Raw genomic sequence first — 16,916 nt, 5'->3', positions numbered from 1 at the left:
AACACAGCATAGTTTTACACTCCCCACTGTTACAGCATCATAGTCCTACACATTTCTCTTGCAGCAGATAAAATTATTCTTTTGGAGACTGGAGACATATTTCACCATGAGTGTTTTATCTGTGGGAACTGTTTGGGGTTTTTTTCCTACATTCAAACTTTTCTTTCAAGTAAAATAAAATCATCTCCCTTAGTCTTTCCTCTTGTTATTACCCAAATGAAAGATAGCAGATTGGGGAAAATTGCCAATCTCTTGTCTAAACTATGGCAATTTCTACATGTCTGGTGGTTCCTTTTCAGCCAGTCAGAACATTACAGTGACAAGATATTCTTCTTAACAAGAAAGCAAAACCAAAAGAGAGATCTGGGGGAGAGAAGGACAAAGCAAAAGGAATTTCTCAGCATCAGAATCTTAAAAGACCATCATAACAATTCTTGTACTTCTTTCTCAATGTTCATAGGCTATTGCTACAAGGTGGAAAGTAGAAGTCAACTAAGATTGTTGGTTAGAACAGTTTTAGGCAAAGGAGTAAAGAAATCCAATATTTCAGTTATAATATCAGGGTCAGAGTCAGTCTATAGAACATTCAGAACAATGACTTTCTTTTCCATAACAGAAAAACATGTTGTTGAAAATGACTTTTAACTTTTTTAAACTTGCCTTTCATAGATTTACAACTGATTCAGCACAGCATTTATTAACAGTAGTTATTATGGCAGTGTCCATTTTTCTAGACATTCCCAGTCAATATTCACTAAAAATCCTCATTGGATTGTTTCAAGTATTCTAAGAAATGATAATAAGGCCCAAGCCTCATGTAACTGGAGCTGGGTATCATTTCTCTGTGCGTATTTCTAATTGTGAGGCTCTTCAAACCTGGAATGATAGAAGAGGTGCTCATAACTGCATTAAGACAACAGCCTCTCCTCACCCCCAGTTTGTCTTAGCTCAGATTTGAGAATGTGGCTTTTATCTGCCCATGCTATGCGATCACTCCATAACTTACCTATTTAGGTAAATGTGAAATATGGCAGGCTGCAACCGGTTTGCTGCAATGTCTGAGACCAGGACCTTTCAGGCTCCACTGAGTGTGATTTTTCTCTCTAGTCCTTCCCAAGGAAACAGGAGAATAATGGGTGGGAGCAGGGTCTTGCAGGCCAATAGCTCAGAGAATCTGCTTCATTTCATTTACTTCTTCATACTTTTTTCATTTGCTTCAAAAACGCTCAGCAAGTCAATCCCTAAACTTCTGACTTCTTATCATAAACATGTCTCCACCATAGGAAGGTTCTAAGGATTAATCAAGATGTCATTTACAAAGGGCTTGTCATGATGCCTGGCATGTTGAATGGTTCCTAGGTAATATTTTAAAGGCCTTAAGGAGTTATCTAAAACAATGACCTTTCCAAATTCCTGAAATAATATATCTCAACAGCTCCCAGGCTTAACAAGAATTCTGTTCATATTTTCCTTAATGTAATATTGTCATCATCTGGATCATGGCAATCATGTAGGACCATGATTTCTTAGGCCATGTGCTATAGAAGTTTATGTTCCCCCAAAACTCATATGCTGAGATCCTAACACCAAGGTGGTGGTATTAGGAGGTAGGGCCTTCCAGAGATGCTTAGGTCATGAGGGAAAAATTCTCAGGACAGAATTAGGATCTTATTTTACTTAGGTTTTGGATTGCTATGACAAAAAAAAAAAACCAGCAAAACAACTTAAAGGCCGGGTGCAGTGGTGCTTTCCTTTAATCCCAGCAGCTCAGGATGCTGAGGTAGGAGGATTGCGAATTCAAAGCCAGCCTCAGCAAAAGCAAAGCACTAAGAAGCTCAGTAAGACTCTGTCTCTTAATAAAATATATAATAAGGCTGGGGATGTGGCTCAGTGGTCATGTGCCCCTGAGTTCAACACCCCCCCACCAAAAAAAAATACTTAGAGTGACAGTTTATTTGGGTTCATGGTTTCAGAGGTCTCAATCCATAGATGGTTGACTCCATAGCTCTGGGCCCAAAGTGAGGCAGAACATAACAGGAGAATGTCCCAGAGGAGAGCTGCTCAGATCATGGCAGAGACAGGAAGCAGAGCAAAAGAGAGAGGGGAAGATGTACCCTTCCAGAACATTCCCCAGTGACCCTCCTACTCCAGTCATGCCCTACCTGCCTACAGTTACCAACAAGTCAGTCCACTCAAAGTAGAATGGACTGATTAAGATACAGTTTTCATTATCTGAACAATTTACCACTGAATATTTCTGCAGTAATAGGAGATTTGGGGGAACACTTCAGGTCCAAACCATAACATGCTTTTTTCTTGGAGACCCAGAGAGACAGTTTGCATCCTCCATCATGTAAGGACACAGGGAGAGGCCCCATGTGTGGACCAGGAAGAGAGCCTTGACCTGATGCTAAATTCACCAGATGCTAGCAGCTTGATCTTATAGGCTCCCAGCCCCCCAGAACTATGGGAAACACATTTCTGTTGCCACTAAGTCACAGGGTCCATGTGATTTGGCTATAATAGCCCCCAACAGATTAAGGCACTTGCTCTTCCCTTGTTTTTGTGTTTGTGAGAGGTGTAGTCCAAATTCCTTTGCAGAAGATCTCACAGAGATGTCATAGTCCTCCAAGCAGAGAGATGAGGTGGGAGAACTGAGTCATCACCCAGTACTGTGGAGCATGAGCAAGCCTACTCAACACCTGCACAGCAGGAGAGAGCCCCTGGCTCAGGCTGCAAGGTGAGCAGCTCAGGTCCACACCTGCAGCAGTTCATTGGAAGTGAGCACAGCAGAAAAGATTCAATGATGACATTTTTCATTAGATGCTATTTTTATGCTTTGCCATTAGATTTGGGAACCACTTTTGCATTAATTGATTCATCAAAATAATTCATCACAGATTTCAAATAAAGTCATAATTAGAAAGGAACATTTAAACTCATAACTAAAACTGGAAGGACACTTATGCTACATCATGCTATGTGCAGGGCATCCTTCTAAAACACCTCACTAATTTCTGTAAATGTGTCACATCCTCTAATTCTTACTCCAACCCTCAAAGGCAAGTGCTAGCATTTTATCCTTATTTTACAGATTAGGAGAGCGGGAGACAGAGAAGCAGAGTAACACACAGGGCCATGTAAGCCCATGTGGCCACCTCAGGCTTTAACATCAACAATTTTACCCACATGTAGTGGGTATTTCACTGTGACAGTTACTCAGGTGACAGGCCATCCTCAGGAAAGTTGTATAACAGTCTGACAAGAGGAAACCATAAGCCCATTTCTAAGTCCATTGTAGGCAATTTAGGTTCAGGGAAAAAAAAACACTCATCAAATTAAATTAAAAGTGAATGTTATTGGTTTTATGGTTTAGTTTGTATGTAATTTACAAATATGCTTATAACATCCTTCTTAGAAATGTATACTTACTTTTATATTTGTATTTAAATAGTTTTGTAAAAAAATTGTTTAGGTCAACACTGAAAGGTCAAAATATTCTTACAAGGCCCTGTATCCCAAGTTTGAGAACACAGTGGGGTGACATTTCTTGTCTAACCCCCTCATTTTATCACTTACAATGTTCCTCCTGCACCAAGGCCCAGTATGACTCTGTTTTCTCTTACAAACCTTGACCCTAGAACAACATGGAAGAGCACACCACATGCACCCCTGGGGTACACTGGATGCGGTAGCTCACCTCCCTTTGATTCTCTCTCTCTCTCTCTCTCACCCTGTGTGTAACTATCTCCTCACATGATATTTTCATCCATGAGGACAGGAAATCTGTTTTCCTTGCTGTTCATGCAGGGTCCTGCATCTAGTAGATGTCCCATATCTGTTAAATAAAAAGAGCTCCACCCAAAGACTAAGACCATCCTGCACTGTTAATTTATCTGCTTCCATGTTTCACAAAGCCCTGGGGGACTGAATTTTGTAATCTTACTGCAAGTTCTCCAGCAAGCACCCTCTGGTCTGTGCTCCAAGGCCTGCAGGAATGGAGAGCTCATTCTGGAGGAGGCACCATGGTGGTAGGAGTGCTATGGGGGTCAGTCCATCTTGAGACCATATTAGGCAACCTAGTATGGTCTTTGTGCCATTGCATTAATAATATCGTATTAGACTTTGCACTGCTGGGCCCAGTTCTGCTCTCTGGTGTTGACAGAATCAGCCTTGTCCATCAGTACAAAGAAACATACCTGGAAGTTGGTTTCCTTCTCCATTTTCTCATGAGGGAACTAAGGCCCAAAGGATCTAAAACATTTGCCTAAGGTCACTCAGGTGAATACAGAGGCAGAGATAGTTTCACATGTGAACTAGGCCCTCTGGATTGGAAGCTACTGGAGATCTAACCCACATCTCCAGTTCATTTGTACCTTCCTTACCACTTCCTTACCACTAGTCCTGGTAGATTTAAAATGAGTGTTTCTTCAGTGGAGGAATAGGTGCATGAATTAATCATTCTGGGACCAATAAATGTAAGCCAAGTACCCAGATACTGTACCCTGCAGTTTCAGAAAGCAGGCAGCAATTAGCCTGTGCTATTTTGTGGAATAAAGCCACAAGGTGATTCATGAGACTATTTGGAGATGATACAGGATTCTGGTGAGATTCTTGCCAGAAACCATACACTACAATATGCTGCAAAAGAGGCAGCATTTGGTGACTTGGCTCATGAAATATACAACATGGGAACAGCCTGAAGTGCTGTTGAGCTCTGTCCTGGCATTTCCATGAATTCTCTAAAGACATGGAGCAAAAGCCTCTGAAGAAGAGGGGTGAAACTACTCACTCCACCTGGGAAATCAAGTGGGCAGACACTCAGTGCTGGAAGGCAACCCCTTTTGCAACTTCCTCTGGTGGAAGGAAGGAAAAGCCAGGGCATCCTGCCCTGGACAGAGGCAGCTCTGCCCAGTCAGTGGGGGTGGCTATGGTATTGCAGCAGAAAAAGCAATGGAGGGTTTCTTGCCAGGAGCAACAAAGGCCAAGTGTCCAGGCAGGGCCAGCATTTGGTCAAGGGTTATAGCAATGGTAGGTAGGCCAGGTATCTGCAAGGGAAACCACATCATCTTTTGTCAAAACCAAGACTTGTCCTTGTCCACAGTGGCTATCAGTGTGATGACTCCCAGATGGAGAACAGAAAGGAGCTACAGGAGAGGGACTTGGGGTGACATGTGCTGGAGGGTTGGAGGCTGCTGCTCAGCCTAAGTGAGTTCAGGGAGCTGGAGAGAAGCAGCCACGAGAAGGAAGCTCTATAGGGCTGTAGGAGCAACTTGCAGAACAGCCATGCAGACCATGAATGAAGCAGATTGAGTGATGGTCCTGAGAGTGGTGGCAACTGGCCTAGCAACCAAAGGAGATGGGGACATCCAAGAACTTCCTGAAGCTTTCCCAGTATCCTTGGAGAATTGAACTGGTTTTCCTGCAACTGAGCAGGATGAGAGTTCAAGTGATGATCATTTGGAAAATTAATGTGGCCTCATGAGTCTTTTCATGGAAGAAAACTGAAACTTCAGCATTTGACAGCTTCCCTGGCAGACAGGGGACATCCACTGGATGAAAATGAACTTCCCCATAGTGCTAAGACTTTAGTCATTGTCATAAGACCCAGACCTCCAACTTCTGAAACCAGCTTAATGCCAAGAAAGCTTTTGTGGATCCAGAATTTTGCAAGATGGTACTAATACAAAAGTTGTGAAAAAGAGTACTTTACCCAAGTGGCTGGCCATCTTTAACACAATCCACCCATCTTTCAGGAGTGAGACTTTGACTCCTGCATGCACTCTTAAAGAGTGTCCTCCAGGTTTACGGCTTTTCTAGTCTTCTAAATTTATATTCTTCATTTCCTAAGCAGCGTACTTCATTTTAAGGAGTTTTAGAAATGTTTAAAAAAAAAAGTCATTTTGAGTGAATTACCTCTCTTGTAGATGATGGGAAGGGTGTTTTTTTATTTATTTTTATCCCTTTGTTTCCAGAGCTGTAGGAAACAGACAGTAGGGGTTTACATCAGAGGCAGGACAAATCAATGGCTGAAGAAACCACACACAAAGAACCAGTTAACCAATTACCTGACTTTTCTTTGGCTTCAGGTGATTCGCTCATTGTTCCTCCTAATACAGCCCACCTGTCCAGTAGTGGCCCTCCATACAGCAGATGTCCCAAAAAGAAAAGTCAACTTTCATTGGAATTAATACATTTTTCTTACACTGATCTTCTTTTAAAGAGGTTTCTTTCATTTTTCTTTGTTTAGGAATAAAACGTGCTATTGAACAGAGCAAGATGGAGGGCCACATCTGAAAGCCCTGGACTCCTTGAAGGCCAGGCTGATCACCACCTGCTGCTCCTCCCTCTTTTATTCCATGGCAAAACCAGCTCTGACTTCCTTCCTGCAAAGGCCTCTTTTATCTCATTTAAAAAAAAAACTCATTAGCACATTTTGTCTTTCCCTAAGAATGTTACTGAGTTTAAGCTGTAACAAATGGAATTATGTAATCAGCCACAATCTTTGAATATTCCCCCTAAGTTCATAGAAGGAATGAGATCATCAAAACAATCTCTGTGGTCCCACAAAACCCAGGTCTCACAATCATCTCAGGTGGCATCTGCCCATGACTTGAAACTAAAGCAATTCTCGTTGCTTCCTCTCCTTAACACTTGGTCCTGTTGATGGACAGTTGTTCCAATGTTTCAATTATGTCACTGAGACGTGACTTGCCCCCTCAATAGCTATGGAGAAACTCCAGAGTCAGGCCAGCTGCTAGGCACTATAGATCCAGCAGTGAGGTAAACTACCCCTGCACATGTGAATTTTCCATTCCAGAGCAAGGAAGCATACAATCCACTAACAACTAGCAAGTAACTCTGCACTGTGTCAGATGGTGACAAGCAATATATTTGCCATTTGATAAGCGTCATTTCAGAAATGCCAAGTCAAAACACATAAATTTGAATGAGATTCTGTAATAAACACAAGAGATTTTTAATAAGCCAGAAAATGGTGAGCCCAGTGAGCTGGATGATGGCACAGTCCAGAGTTAGCATCTTCGTGTCTGAGCTTCTGCAATCCAAACTAATGTCTGAATTACAAAATTGGATTTGATCCACTTGGCAGGGAGGAAAAAAAGATGAATCAGAGACTGAGAGCAGAAAAAATGTAACTAGTGACATCTACTTAAAAGCATGGGTATTATGCACCTAATGTTAGCCTCAGAGCAATCTAAGAAAATCAACAAACTGGACATCACCCACCACACACACACACACACACCACCCCAGTGGGCACAGGTCACAGGCCAGCAGCATGGGACCCAGGTGATTATACTCTCACTAGATGTCAGGGCAGGGTGTGTACTGGCCCCAGTGCCCTGCCCCAGAGTTCCTTCCACTAGGTCTCCAAAATGACAATAGGTGGTAACAATCCAAGCATCTGTGCTCAGCTCCATACTGAGAATTCACCTGATTGAACTCCCTGATGCCTCCCAAAGAATCTCTGTAGCAGATCACACCTTATCTCTGCCTTTTACAGATGAGAAAACTGAGGCACCAAAAGGTCATAAAATTTACGATCATTAGTAAACTGTAGGTGGTGACTCTTGGTGCTAACATCCTAATCGATAGCAGACATCAGTCTCAGTCTTATTGCTGCTGCTATAATAGAATATTACAGATAGTGTAACTTGAAAGGAAAAGAAATGTTACTTTCTCACAGTTCTGGAGGCTGGGAAGCCCCAGGTCAAGCAGCCAGAATCTTTTCTAGCAGTATCCAAAAGGGTGCAACAGAGAGACAAAAGGGGGCAAATGTCTTTCCTTTTATAAGGAGTATGTTTCCACAACTTGAAATCCATTCCTGTGACAGCAGTGTTACCATATCCACTGTGCCTTCATGACCTCATCACATCTCAGTAGACCCCTCCCGACATGATTGCCTTGGGGGTTCAGTTTTCAAAAGGCACCTTTTGAGGATACCTTCAAAACGGTGATACCCCAGCTGGAGATTGGATAATCTTACTTATTCTGGAATTCTCCAGCACCAATTCCCAGGATGAGCCCTGGGAACTGAGCTGCACACCTGAGTCCTGACAATTCAAGGCCAACATCCAGATATGAATATCCAGTTTGGCCTGAGAAGCAGACCAAGGAAGATGCTGCATCTGGATGAATAGAAAGAGGCTGTTCTTGGGCAGAGCTATTAGGAATTAGAGAGATGATTTTCAATTCATTTTGCTTCTCTAGATGAGGACTTATGGGCTATGTACTTTAATTTTATTTTTAATGTTTATATGACAGAAGAGCTGAGATGCCTCCCCCCCACATGCACACACCACATCTTCCCAAGATGGTGTTACTTTCTTCCATCATTCTATTTTCTGAGGGAACCTTGAGCTGAGTTGTGTGCTTGTTAACCCTAACTTATTAATAGCACCTCTGTCCAACAGCAGGCTGCTGCAACTCTAATGCAAACTCACAGAGAGCAAGGAACTCAGCACTCCTTCAGGTTGAATTAAATAAATATAGAAACAGTATGAAACAAGGATGGCCCATCTAGCTCAGGAATGGCGAGTGTCAAGTTTGTCACAATGAGTAAAATCACACTGGCCTCCTGAAAAGGCAAGTCAGAGTGCCGAGCCGCAACCTCACCTCTTTGTCTGTCTGCTGGGGACACAAAGCCTCAGAGACTTTTTTCAGCAACTCTTCCTGTGATATGAGGTGGTCTAGAAAAATCTGCTCTGTGTTGTGCTGTGATGATTATCACATCTGGGCTGCTGCAGGAGCCAGGAGGAAGCAGAGAGACGGTTTGAATTCCCACACACTGAGATTCTGCAGGCATTTCTGAGTCTATGTTGATGAGAAAACTGCACTGACTCTTGGTGCCAACATCCTAAGGAATAGCAGACATCCCTGTTCAAGAGCAGGTCATGTATTCTGGCATGACTAAGAACATAAAGATAATTAAAGTACTATGAGTTAGGAAAGGCCAGCTGGGAGATGGGAGGGATGCCTCATCACACCATCGCTGTATTAAACTGCCCAGAACAGAAAGTTAAGTGAAGAACACAAAGGGTTTTTTTTATTATTATTAATGAGAATACCCCCAAGTTATTCTTAAAGTAGTTTTTTCAACTCCCATTTCCACTCAAATTGATTTCACTAAAACTTTACCAATCTCTCATCCCATCTCATACCCAGCAGGTACCAGAATTCCATGAGCTTCCACTACTGACTGCTCTAAGTCCCTGACAGAAGGGACAGAGAATGACTTCAGGAAACAGCCAGATGATTTCCATATTGCCCCGTCTACCTGCCATGAAGAAAACTCCTCAGCTGCATGGCTTGCAACAGAGCCAAGTATGTGGTTCCTCCTGCACCACTTGGACCACAGGGGTCGACAGCCCCAAGTGACCCACCCAAAGGCCCTCTGAGCTTTCCAGAATCATATTCCTAATTTCTAATAACTTAGCCCCAAATTGGACACAGAGGTTCAATCTGGGATGGCTGCAGGTGAGTTAGTGAGACAGTGTCTGGGATTGTCCACCCTATCAGAGCCCATTATCTCCTGCTCTGTTGGTGCCTGGTTGCAGGATTTATGACCAACCAGCACCAAGGGAGCCCTGGCTAAAACACAGACTCCTAATCCCCACCTCCCAGACCTGAGGAACTGTTCTGACATTTTATGAGCTCCTCTTCATGAGGAGGTAGGACAGGACCACAGGCAGGAATCAGTGGAAGGAACCAACAGGGGCACAGGGAAGGGGCCTGGGGACACGAAGCCGGACAGCTGGGCTCTTGGGGAACAAAAAAGGAATATTTTGTGGTTTGGTTTGGGAATGGCCTGTCACTGTGGATGATTTCCATATTGGCCAGCATGGGGACAGAAAGATTTTTCTTCTCATAACTCTGTCCCTGTCACAGGCCAGTCACAAACCTATGCTGATCTATTAACAGGGCAGGCTGACCCACCCTTCCTTTACCTCACCTCAGAAGGCCCTGTCCAACCTTTCCACCTCCTGCTTGGGCAGATAAAGTCAGAGAAGAGCCAAAACCATCCTCTAGGGAAAAACGTGTTCATAAAAGCATTGCCCTGGTGCACAGTATTTGAAAGCCCTCCTCCACATCAGCCCTGCTTTTCCCTTCCAGTCCTATGAGTAGCTGGGTTCTTGGCCTCTGGTTCCCTGGCAAACCAAATTACAGCACAGGTAATGTCCCTGGTTGTGGTCACTTACATGAGCCCAGAGATATTGCCAGAGGTCTCTCTGGCCAACCTAAGTTCTGCTTTCCTGGCTCCATGACAAAGTCCTCCGACAGCCCACATGCATTCCAGGGGCCAGAAAAAGCTCTGCCATATGAGGTACCAAGGCAGCAGAAGTGCCCATTTACCCAATGTCCTCCACAGCAGGACTGCTTGTCCAAAATTCTGCATACAGTATTGATTGCAAGCCTGCAATAAACGCAGTGTTCTACAGCTTAGAAAAGTGGGTTTCAGAGAAATTCAGAGTGCCTCTCCCAAATCAAGCAGCCAGCAAGTGAATTATTGGTGTTTCAGTATTCCAATAAACTAGACTCTTTTCAAGTACTGAGATATGGTACATGTGTCAAAATTGCTTTATAGCAACAAATATACAATTGGTTGTTATAAAATCTACTATTTTGTTGTTGTAAAATAATCCTGATTTTTTAAAGAAATGACTCTGAATCACTTTATGATTTTTATTAAAGATCAATGACTCAATTATCCAATCAAGGAAAAAAAAGCCCAGATCCTATGTCCAAACTGCATGTCTGAACAGATCTCTGCCTGAGCTGCCAGGATAAATAAATATTACAGTATCAGCAAAAGTTTTTATTTCAAGAATAAATCTTAGTCTGCATTTTTAAAGTTTTCAAACAAATGGAACAAAAACAACAGTATGAAATTGATGTAGCCACCTGCCTTGTCTTTATCATCTGCACCCTAAGAAAGCAAAGAAAGAAAAGATCAAACAACGCACTCTCAGAAAAAGCAAAAAAAATGTACTTAGCTCCTGTCTTAGTCAGATATGGCTGCCTATCAAAAGACCAGAGGTGGGGTGGCTTAAATAACAGACACCTCTTTTCTCACAATTCTGGAGGGTGGAAGTCCAAGGTCAAGGTGTGAGTGGGGTTGGCTTCCCTTGAGGCCCTCTCCAAGTCTTGCAGGTGGCCATGTGGCCTTCCCTGTGCCATGCATGCTGGTTTCTCTTCCTCTTCTTCTAAGGACAACAGGCATATTGGATTAGTGTCCCATCCTTCTGACCTTATTTAACCTCAGCTACCTCTTTAGAGGCAATGTGTCCTACTGTGGTGACACTAGAGCTTAAGGCTCAAAATGTGAATTTGGGGGAAGATCACAATTCAGTCTGTAAAGCTCAGCAGTAAAAACACATTCCAAGAAAAAAAAGAGTATTCAAACACACCTCTTTACAATGATCAAATTTGAAATTAGCTGATAATCATGCCATCACCAAGTCTTCTCTAATTAAAAAAGATATTTTCAGCAGCTGGAAGAATTTGCCCCCTTACAATCTCTCTTTTTGGTCTTGAGGATTGAACCCAGGAGTGCTTTACCACTAAACCACATTCCCAGTGCTTTTTACTTAGTATTTTGAGACAGGGTCTTGCAAAGTTCTTAAAGACCTCACGAATTGCTGAGGCTGGCTTCAAAGTTGTGATCCTCCTTCCTCACCCTCCTTATTCACTGGGTTGACAATAGTGTGACATTATGCCTGATTCCATACAAGGTCTTGAATGAATCAGTGATGCAACAATGTATTTTAATATGGCACTTTGAAAAAGAGATCAAACTGGGCTCGGAATATAGCTCCATGGTAAACACTTGTCTAGTACATGCAAGGCCCTGGGTTCAATCCCCAGTACACAAATGATAATAATTAATAAATTAAATTGAAGAAAAAAGACATCAAATGACATTTTATAATTTTTCACTCTTATTTAAATTATTTTCACTTGGGGTCAATAGTTTTTTATTACTATTATATTTGTATTCATTTAATCTGCTGAGAATTTATATGGGTATGATAAAAATGTTTTACATTCTCTACGAACTCTCTGCTCTAGGGAGATCTCACCTATCTCCACAGCAGTTGTGTGTCACGTTAGTTCTTTACCTTTGTATTAGTTCTTTACATTTGACACTTAAGCCTAGTGTGACTTTTGGTGTTAATCCAAGATCTACATCATTGTAAGATTATAATGTTCTTTAGGGCCAGGAGGACAAGCCTCACCCTTATTTGCACAATGTACATCATCAAATATTTGCTGAACTTGGGACCACTTACCTAGATCCAGAAGCCAATCCACAGCATTATTTAAATGGTTCTTTCCGTCAAATAGTCATTCAGCGATTGTTTTCTGCACTTTTATTCTGCTAAAGTTTTTTACTGGTCTTGACAAAATTTCAAGATGATATTAATGAGACAAATAATAGAGCTTGATTGAGAAGATTATTGCACAAATGCAGATGCAGGGAGCCCACAGGGAGCTATGGTCCATAAGAAGGTCTAAGGAACTAGCAGGATACCTGTTCTTTCTCACTGCAGTATGTGCTCAGAGAAATATCATCCAAAGAAAGGATGATATCAAGCTGATTGCAGAGCTGGGAACTGCTTCAAGGTGGCCACTTGCCTGTGGTTCTCAACCGTGGCAGCCCATCAGAGTCACTGACAGGGCTTGAGAAGGAAATGCTCGTAGGGCCCACCCCAACCCAATGAACTCACAACCCTGGGGCTGGACTCACAAGTGGACTTTGTTATGCTCCCTGGGTGATATACCACACTGACTTGTTAGTCAGTAAGTTTGTTGGGGGCAGGGGGTCTCAGCAGGGGCTGAAGCATTCAAGAGCCCATCTTCTTCCTGATTTCTTTCCCTCTATCTTCCTCTTCCTCAGTTCATTCCAACCATCACCCAGAGAACTTAAACTCAAGGAACACAGGAGAGGAGGATGGTCAACTGGAGATGAGCCCCACTACCACCATCATATGGGATGTATGGCAATATCTGGAAGTGCTCTTAATGGCCACTCCTGGTGAAGCAGAGTTACAGGTTCGGGCCGAGTGGCACCCACTGAGCAGAGATTCCCCTCGCAAAACCTGAGCGACCGTTCCATCAATTGTTGGGCTCAGGATCGCTGGGAGCCCAGAACGCTCCAAGCGCGAAGGCAAGGGGAGAGGAGCCGGCCTCAGGCGGGGGCTGAGCGGAGCTTGCCTACCTCCCTTGCTCGCCCCAGCAAGTCCTTTCGCCCAGGGCGCAGGGCGCAGGGCGCGCGCGATGAAGGCGGTGAGCCCGGTGCGCCCTTCGGGCTCCCTATTTTATGTAATAGTCTCATGCGGGATGAGACTGTTGAGCTATTGGCCTCCGTTGGGCTGTGACAGCGGGGAGCTGGCGCTGTGCTGTCTGGCCCAACACGGCCACAGGGCGGCGGCAGAGCGCTACAAGGCAGCCGAGGCTGTGCCTACAGTGCGATAAGAACCACTGCTTCAGTCGCCTGCGGAGGCTGGATCCCGCCCAACAAGAAAGTCAGCAAAGTGGAGATCCTGCAGCACGTTATCTACTACATCCTGGACCTGCAGCTGGCGCTGAAGACGCACCCAGCTGCAACAGCCACCACCGCCCGCGCCACAGCACCCACCCGGCCGGATCTTGTCCGGCAGGGCCGCCACTGACCCTGCTCACAGCGCTCAATACCGACCCGGTGAGAGGCCCGGTGGCAGCTGGGGCCAACGACAAAGGGGGTGCAGGAGGGTGGTAGCAGGGTGGCGGGAAGTGGGTATTTCCTCTCTTCGGAGTGGGAGCCGGCCAAGAATGACAGCCCCCAGTTGCTCTCCTGCAGCCCTTGCAAACTCCCAGGTAGGATGAGTGTGCAAACTAAATGAAGAGGATCTGCTCATCGCAGATACAGTAGGAGCAGTTACAAGGCAGCAAAAATGTCCAGGCAGCCATTCTGCTGTGCGCTCTGTGGCCATTTCTCCTGCACTTGGGCCCTAACTTTGCTGACACCGCTGGGGCAGCTTCTGCATTGCTCACAGGGCAAGAGGCTGCCGCAGTTGGCAATGTGCCTCACCTGCTCCTCAACATCGCCATGGCTCATCAAAGGCCATTAATCAAGCATTTACTTTTAAATCTAAACAGTTCTAGAAAAACAAATTTCTGGCACAGTGGCCCTAGCCTGCCTAGGGTTGTGAAAACCCAGCAAATTTGCTGCTGACATTCCTCGGGTTACAAGCCACCTAGCCCTGCCGGCAGTGCGAGTCATCTGCTGCCCTCTTTTGAATCTTAGGACACACTGCACCCTAAGAAGGGCCAATGGCCTGAAGAAGGTCTCTTCCCCCTGTCAGGGGGCAACTTCAACATGGCTGATCCAGGCTGGCACAGGGCTCTAACTCTCCCTGGTAGCACTACTTTCTCTGAAGGTGCACCTCTGAGGTGAAAGCAAACCGGACTCTAAAGCAGTAAAGGAATTAAAAGACATGAGGTTATGTTTTTTTTTTAATTTATTGATATATAATTGATAAAACTGTATATATTTAAGGTATGGAATCTGGTGTTTTTCTATGTAATACAACGTGAAAGGGTCACTGCAATCCAGTTAAGTGACACATCCCTCACCTTAATGTCCTTACTCTTTGTGTATGTGTGCTGAGACACTCAGAAAATATTCAGTACCTGACACAGTACTGTCAATGCCAGTCGCCTTGCCATGTGTTAGAGCTCTAGAACTTCATCCTGCAGGACTGGGACTTGGAACCCTTGGGCCAGCATCTTCTTATTCCCTGACCCTTTCCCCCCAACCAACGTTTATAAGTCTAAGCTCTACTTTATGAGTCTCGATATTCTCAACGCCATGTCCAGGTGCAGGAGGCATCTCTCTGGGCCTGGCTCATTTCACTTCACACTGTTCTTCAGGTTCATTCCTGTTGTCACAAATGGCAGCATGCCCTTCCTTTTTTTTTTTGAGGGCAAATAATATTCCATTGTGTGTATTTGTGAGTGTGTGTATGTGTGTCTGCACATTTTACTTATCCATTCCTCCACCAGAGAACATTTAGTTTGTTGTTCCACATTAGATATTATGAATAATTTCTTTTCTTAATCCAGGTTTTCACCCAAAAGGCTTCCCCTCTGACCTAATTTATTTAATGCCCTAAAGTGCCCACAGCATTGCAGGACACATTTCCTGAGCCTCTCCAGTGGGTCCTGTCCATGTAGGACAACAGTGAGATGAGGTCTTCCCAGGTCCTCACCTGCTACACTCATGCAGCTCCTCCACACAGCACCCTGCAGCCTGTTGCCTGCCTCTCCACCAGCTGTGTCTGCTGCTATCGCCCCCCACCCCCACCCCATGCTCCTTCTGGCATCCCACCACCCCCACCCCTGTGCTCTGGTAGTCTGGGCCCCACTTCCCAGTCCTTCCCTGATCACATCTCCTCACTTGGACTTCGTGCCCCTAGTCAACCCCTTACTCCCAAAGAATGCACAAAGGAGCAGGTCGGAATGTGTTCCTGAGAACAGAAAGGAAGAAGGAATTGCCACCTTCTCATCAGGGTCAAGGGGTTATGTAGAAGACAAGAAAATGGCATCAAAGTAGTGCTGGGAAAATCATGAGGCAACTTGTCTAACATCTTGGCCATGGCAGTCTCACTTTGAGAATGGCCACACCACAACCATGGAAATGCAGATCCTGGTGGGAAAAATGATGATAGCACATTCCTCTTCCTGGGGGAAGAAATGCTGGAATTTTCTGATTTCCCAATCAGACCATTAGGAAGTTAACATGCACCCAGAATGTAGATACCCTCCCTGTCCCTGGGCAAATGTTTCTCTGCCTCATGGCCCACTCCCTGGGCACACATCTCATGAACTGAACAGGGTCCTCAACATAGTTGGGCACACACAGTGTGGCTTTGCTACCTACCACTGTCTTGTAATTCTTAATAATTTCTGAACAAAGAGCTCCTCTTTCCTGTTTATGTTGGCCCCACAGAATATGTAACTGGTCCTGCCCAGCACTCAGGGATGGCCGGTCCTGTGGCACCCTGTCCCTGCTGAGATGGATGTCTTCTCTGCAATTCCCAGATCTCTCTGGTCACTTCCTACATTCAAGGCAAGAAAAAAAGGAGAGTTCAATATTTGTATAGCGGTATCCCTTTTTCTGGAGGAAGCAAAAGCTTTCTCAGAAGTACTCTAACCAGACTTATATATAGCTTATATACCTTGTGTTCCCAACCCTTAACAGAACATGACACCTTGTAAGTGACCGTTAAATGCTACAAAATGTTTTTACATTAGCAATCTGGTCAACAAAACTCTAGCCTTAGAAATTCAGACAAGAGGGGATATAAATGTAAAATTAAAATACAAAGCAATCAAAAACCTCTCATTCCAGTCAGGCAGGTGGCTCATGCCTGTAATCCTAACAGCTCAGGAGGCTGATACGGGAGGATCACGAGTTAAAGCCAGCCTCAGCAACTGTGAGGCACCTAACCAACTCAGTGAGACCCTGTCTCTAATAAAATACAAAATTGGGCTGGGGATGTAGCTCAGTGGTTGAGTGCCCCTGGTACTGCCCCCGCCCCAACAACAACAAAAAAACCTCTTATTCCTCTTTGAAAGAAAACCTTAAGTAACTAAAGTGAGACATATTTCAATATTCTTTCTTGCTTGCTAGTAATTTAAAATGAACAAAAGAGGCTTCAATAATATACAGCTGATGATGTTTCTGTTCAAATAAAATAAAAAGAACAAAGATAAAATAAGTGATTGATAAATTTTTGTTATAAAGGTTTTCCTGGTGAAATATCAAGATACCAAAGATGAAAAGGAAATAAATATTCAAGGTTTACAGGGAGGAAAAAGAAAGTTTAAAAAAATCCAGAAGCTCATTAGAA

The 16,916-nt window shown here is 44.1% G+C and overlaps 1 protein-coding gene across 1 annotated transcript in view; it reads left to right on the top strand.

Moving 5' to 3' along the window:
* The window catches only part of LOC120884217 (tolloid-like protein 1), a 120,337-nt gene extending 106,643 nt beyond the window's left edge, over window positions 1–13,694 (top strand). The window contains 1 exon segment of the mRNA XM_078036196.1: window positions 13,404–13,694. Within this exon segment, the coding sequence (XP_077892322.1) occupies window positions 13,404–13,694 (291 nt within the window).
* The last annotated feature ends 3,222 nt before the right edge of the window (window positions 13,695–16,916 follow it).

The sequence above is a fragment of the Ictidomys tridecemlineatus genome, unplaced genomic scaffold (genome assembly GCF_052094955.1).
Source record: "Ictidomys tridecemlineatus isolate mIctTri1 unplaced genomic scaffold, mIctTri1.hap1 Scaffold_226, whole genome shotgun sequence".
NCBI classification, from domain to species: Eukaryota; Metazoa; Chordata; class Mammalia; order Rodentia; family Sciuridae; genus Ictidomys; species Ictidomys tridecemlineatus.
This window is presented reverse-complemented; position numbering and strand designations above follow the sequence as displayed.